The following is a 6,244-nucleotide window of genomic DNA, read 5'->3' as shown; positions in this document are numbered from 1 at the left end:
AAACAATGCCTCAAGCAAACACGTCTCCCTGTGCGTTCTGTGGACTACGCAGACAAACAGCAGTAGTGCATGCATGGTAACATTTAACATCAACTCACCACTCTTGTATTGAACTAAATGCTGACGAAATTACACATTTTCTGCCAACATCACTGCTAATTATCGTCAATCAAAGCGAACAGCATACATAACTTTGCTTACATCGATTCTCACAGTGTGGGATCTACAGATGTTTTAGACGATTAGTATTTAAAAATGCATGCCAAATGGAGTACAGCTTTTTGGCACAGAGTTTGTTTACAAAGCATCTCTGCACGTCATGAAAATCGGAAGTGGTGGCCACAAATTATTGATGAACGTGCTGGTCAGTCTGGTCCAGTTGTCGCAAGTTGTACAATGATTGTGTCTTGCCCAAAGCAAGACGTGTGCTGCATAAACGACTCTTTCTTCTCCTTCAATTTGAGCTTCCCCACATTCCGCGAGGGGTAATGAGCTTGACTGCCTGTGTTGTCACTTCTGTCAGAACCACAGAGTAAGACATTTAGGAGGTGAAACTCCCGTCAGCGCGAGCGAGCGCAGGCGACCAGATAAGGTCACAATTGTTGTATGCACCGACGGGACCGTATACAGTGGCAGCGCCATGCGGCGCGTCGTAGAAGCCGCAGCGAAAAAAAAAATGCAGCGCCCGGGCAAGCTGCTCCGGCGCGCTCTCAACGGTGGTAATTTCTTTCCACACCACTGGGTGCAGCCAGCACGATAACGGCTCCGCGGGCTTGTGACTTTTTCTGGTCGCCGCAAACAGCGGAGTTTCCTCCCCTAAATGTTTCTTGCTCTGTGGTCAGAACCCATGGTGCCCTTTTCACGTTCACTCCCCCTATTATCCTGTCATCTAAAGCTTTTTTGGCAAGGCAATCACAATGTGGCTTTGACCACTGCACCAACTCGTGCACCAGTGTTGCCATGTGACCCAACCCCCCAATTTTCGTGACTGTTAAGAGGTACATGCGCTGCCTTCAAAATGAAAAGACGACGATGACGATGAGGCAGACACGAACATGACCGTTGCACATGGCAAGCAAGAAGTCGTGATAGAGAAAGAAGAGACGCTAGAGAGACTCGTGGCCCGAGTATAGATTGGGGGAGCAGTGCCACTTTGTGAAAGGAGAAGCTGAGAGAGGAAGGCAGCAGTGGCATAAGGAGCATCATGATGGATTATGGATCCAGGCCTGGTGCCTGGTGCTCCCGAGCCTGTGGCTCAATGTTTAAGGCCTTCGGGGTGTCCAGCAGAGCACCAAACGCAGCCTCTCTGCACTTGGTGTTCATTCCTAGTGCGCCCTTGCCCTGCCTCATTGCCTGGCCGTCCATCTCCTGTTGGAATAACGCAGTCACAGCAGACACTGGACGCATGCGTCACTCCGGCCATGGAATTTCCCAACACGACCAACTCAACTATAGTGATGTGTGAATATCGGAATTCTATTCACATAGTTTGCGGACCAAGTCAGGGCTTTATAGCTAGGTGTTTCTAGCTTATGTTTTATTCATGTTAAATGTTTTGAAGACTTATAAGATGTGTGTGTGCATGTGTGCAACAGAAAACGTACGTTTTGTCTTCATTTTCACGATTCTGTTCGTATTGAACAGATTCAAGAACCTTCTACGATGAACATACCTACAGTGTAGCAGTGACATGCACTGATGAAATGTACACACAGATGAAACCCTACACCAAGAAATTTGGTGCACTTTTGAATCTGTCACATTAAAGGATGGTAGAGTTTATGATTTGTTGAACGTTCGAGGAGTTAAGGCATTGTAATATGATTCCAGAGTCGGTGGCTATCTAACAAAAGAAAAAAAAAACGATACAAACGCTTCCTGCCAGTTCTGTTTTAACAAATTAGGACTGGTTTGTTTCTTCTGCACTTCTAAAGGGTTACCATCTAAAGATAGACATATCCTGTTATATATTTGTTAAAGAAGAATCTACTATCTTTTGAAAATCAGAAATTCAATAGTTGGGGCACACTTTTTTAAAATGTAATAAGTCAAAATACATAGTGCAGAAATTGTGACCGCACGATGGCAATGGCCCATAACGGGTTAATGAGAAAGCTGCAAAGAGAGGATGCCACGCTCCTATAAGTAGCCCTTTCATTGAAGTGTGAAAAAGTAGCGACGGCAAGCTTTTCTATAGAAAAATCTAATAAGACCAACCAAACTGCATTTTGTTCTTCATGTTAAAACGCAATGTGTTCATGCCTGTTAGTTATTAGAGCTACACTACTAATTTGCAAGTTATTAGCTAGACAGACATTTAGATGCCACCTGGAGCTACTTTCACAATGGTCACACCAGTCCTGTCCTATGTTTACACCATATTTTAGTTTATAAGAACTCTGTTCTCAATTACAGTATATAATTTAAAGTTTCAATTTGTTCAAACAACATTTAATGTACCACATTTATTCGAATCTATAGTCGTATACAACATTAGAAAAAAGGGGAGACCCCACCCAGATGACCGAAGCGTGACAGCCGATTGCCTCCACGACTAAAATAGTCCCGCACGAAAAATCGTGCTCCTGAAACGCGCAATTCTCAGTATAAATAAAGACTTTTGTATTTTGATGACTGGTTTAGTAGAGCTCTCATGTGCTACAGCACATGCTGGATGGCGACAGAAAAATAACCCCGGGCCTTCTACAACGCTGCCCGTCGTCTGCTCTTTAGCTTCAGTGCAAGTGACAAAAGTAGAAAGAGCAGCTCTGCAACGCTTTTGCGCTTGTTCACTTGTACACGGCGTATCTAATACTCGTTTCTCAAGCTTAAAATGAATCAGTTGCTATTGAAAAAGTATTTATATAAAACACTGCATTTATCCCTGAAGCACACAGCTGACACGAGTTGGCCCAGTTCGAAGCGCGGGCGGCCATCTTCTTCGTCTGCGGGGTCACCGGCCATCCGGCTCATGACGTCAGTCCAGAGTGCGTGCCCATTGGTGGATGCTCGTGTGCATCCGCGTCGGAGGAGTAAACGCCCCCTTTTTTCTAAAGTTGTATCCGACTATAGGCCTATAGTTTTTTTCAAATAATCATATACCAAACCCTAGGGTCGGCTTAGATTCGAGTATTTTAAGAAACGTGCCAGTTTGTAATTAAAAATGATAAATATGGTCAGTGCCTCCTCTATATTTCTGTGCCTGGGAAAAGGAGAGGAGAACAAAGGGAGCTGGCCATCGGCTCTAGTACAGCTTTTCGCTGCCACGCACCACCACCGGAGTAGGATCATCGTCGCTCATGGAAACGCAGGGCGCGACTGTATCAGCAGCTGTTAAATGATTTGAGCTTTTGACTGTACTCGCGTTGTTTCAAGTACAATCAAAACTTTTGTAAGCATGAACCCTGAAGCACTTGTCGCTCTGGGCAACCAGCCCATTTTAGATGCATGTGTCGTTCACGTCTATTGCTGTTCGATGCGCTCGCGTGTCGTCTGCTGCACCGATACGAGAGTGTGCGCCAGTTGGAATACAATGTGTGAAATTGTTCTGTCACCGTTATGTCCGCTTCGATTTCTGAAAGCAGTGTTTGCCAGCATATAATGGGAAAGCTTGGGCACTGACAGAACCCCTGTGCATGCTACCATCTACTCGTGTAGCAGACAACACGCAAGCCGGGAGTGCATACGCTAAATGGCACGCAATGTCGTTAGACTGCTTCTAAAGCAGTTCCCTTCATAAAGTTTTTGAGAATTACATTTGTTGCCACCGCAACGAAACCACAGTTGGCACCAGAAAATGAGGAGCTGTGCCGTGTGATTCCATCATTTAGGCACTCAAAGCAGTTACATTGTGATGGTGTGAAAACAAACAAAAACAGAACGTTCTGCCACGCACTTTCTGCAACACATGAAGCTCTACAGAACCTGCATGCCACTTTTTTTCTTTTATGAAGCCTTTTGTTCTGAAATGGCGGCCACGTACTTTGAAGCTGTATTAGGCAACCAATTACCTCACCTGATTACTACAAGCCACCTCTCTCACACCAGCGGCAGCTGGTATTTCATGGAAGGACAGCCTGACAGTCTCTTTTCTTTCCGTTTGATTTGCACAATGGTACACAACAGTATGAACTACTGAGGCATGTGGAACAGGTGCTTGCAAAAGTCCGAAAAGAAAAAAAAACAATACGAATTCAACATTTTGCACTGTCAGCGCGGCCTGAAGATTGCTTGTGCAACACATCTGTGCAAAAGCCTGAGAAAAAGAAAAACAAATACTATCAAATACAAATACAAGCTTTGCACTGTCAGCACGGCCGGACAGACTGCATGAGCAACATGTGCGTGCAAAAGCTCTCAAATACCAATGCAAGTTCCACACTGTCAGTGTGGCTGGACAAACTGCGTGCGGAATATGCACCTGCAAAAGCCTGAGAAAAACAGGAATGCAATCAAACACTGATGCAAACACGAATTCGTGAGCTTCGTACTGCACGCGGCCGGTCAAGGCCAGCGCCCTGCATTCTACTCACACTGCACCACCACACGGCAGCTGCGAGTGGCGGCGATGCGAGCGCCCGACGGCCTGGGGCGAGTGTTTGCCCAGGCATTGAAAAATAGAGGAGGCACTGATATGGTGCATAGCTAGCGCCATCTAGAAAAGTATTGCAGTCGCTACTAGCCACGCCAGTAGCCAACTCAAGTACACGAACGAAGTTGCCATTTTGACCTGTGTCGCATTCGTGTGCAGCGTGGCATTATCGTAAATGCCCTACACAGACGATGCCAATATAGTGCCGCTTTCAAACAAAAAGTTGTGCTAGCCGCGGAGGCATCGTCAAACGTTCAAGCCGGGTGTGACATCGACTCAGCATGGTAGTCTGCACTCATCTCTCCACTTTTAGATAAATGCACCAGTAATGCAGTAATGCAGAACCTTTCACTTGCTTGCACAAGCCATCCTCTCTGGTCGCCTAATATATTTCTCTACATGCATTGCACTGTTATCATTAGCACTATGAAATTATTTGCTTTGGTTCATGCACTTCCAAATTGCCTTCAAGAAAACAAAAGCACAATATGAATGGGCAGAAATGAATGGCCAGCAATCCGTTTCCTAAGCTGCACATGTGCCATTTGAATCCATCGAACCCCACACTAAGCTCGCAACAACCAGTCCGCCTTGACAGCCACAGCATGACCGCACGTAATCAATGACTGCCATCACTTGCTGCTAGATTGAATGCAGCATTGTCGTCAAGTGACACATAATCAGTCGCCTGGTCTCCCTAACTGCAGAAAAATAAAAGCTATCAAGGTTTGCACCTGTTCTCCATGAGCAAGGCATCAACGTCAAGTGGCACGTAGTCGGCTCCTCCACGCAGTGCATGGTTCAGCTGCAGGTTGAGCCGGTCCACCTTCTGCCGGTACGCGTCGCCTGTCCGCACCAGTTCCTCCTTCTCATCCAGCACTGCCTGCAGGTCGCCCTCCAGCATGGAGCACTGTGGGGAGAGAAGATGACCAGGCAAAAAAAGTCGCAGGCCTGCATGGCACACGCAGCACAGTCACAACACAAGCCGGAGGAGCGCCTCTATGGGAGCTCCCTTTTTGGCAGCACGCACTAGTGGGCCTTTGCAGCGAAGTCTCTTTGCGTCCTTTACACAAGAACGATCAGAACTGTCTGCGCAGCGTCGACGGTGAGCTACACCTTGTGCTGCTCTCTGCACAGCGGTCTGCTGAGCCCAACACTGCCTGGTTGCAGCCACACGCGTAGCTCTACGATGTGCTTTTTGAGCACCGGTTCGCACATTGCTAGGAGGCGCCATAACGTGTACTGAAGAGTAAACACAGATATAGAGACTATGCGGTGTACACGTCACATCCCTTGACCCATGGCACAGTTCGATGCTGATGCTGCTGCTGCTGGTGATTTATTGGCATCCCCTTTGAAACAGGGTAATGACAAACAGTCACCTAGCCTGCTTGATTTAATCAGGTGTGCCTTACATGCTTTCCATTCTAGCATTTTTTTATACATCTCCTAAATCTTGTGTTCTTCCTCAAGACAACCCAACCCTTTCTTGGTCAATCTCCCATAGTGGCGATAGCTGCGATTGACACCGGCGGCTGCTGCGGTGGCGGCGGTGGACATCGCCAACCGGAATGGCTATTTGAATGAGCCCATAAATGCTTACACTGTAAAAAGGAAGACAGACCAGATAGTCAAACCTCGATATAATGAACA

At 46.7% G+C, this 6,244-nt stretch overlaps 1 protein-coding gene across 3 annotated transcripts in view; it reads right to left on the bottom strand.

The window, feature by feature from the left end:
* Window positions 1–6,244, bottom strand: part of LOC142573028 (coiled-coil domain-containing protein 149) — a 47,873-nt gene that overhangs the window by 18,122 nt on the left and 23,507 nt on the right. For all 3 annotated transcript variants that reach the window (XM_075682522.1, XM_075682524.1, XM_075682523.1), the window contains one exon: window positions 5,326–5,501. In XM_075682522.1, coding sequence (XP_075538637.1) covers window positions 5,326–5,501 — 176 coding nt within the window. The remainder of the gene's footprint in view (window positions 1–5,325; window positions 5,502–6,244) is intronic.

This window comes from Dermacentor variabilis, chromosome 2 (genome assembly GCF_050947875.1).
Source record: "Dermacentor variabilis isolate Ectoservices chromosome 2, ASM5094787v1, whole genome shotgun sequence".
Lineage (NCBI taxonomy): Eukaryota > Metazoa > Arthropoda > Arachnida > Ixodida > Ixodidae > Dermacentor > Dermacentor variabilis.
Note: the sequence above shows the minus strand (reverse complement) of the source record. Positions and strands in the feature narration are given on the sequence as shown.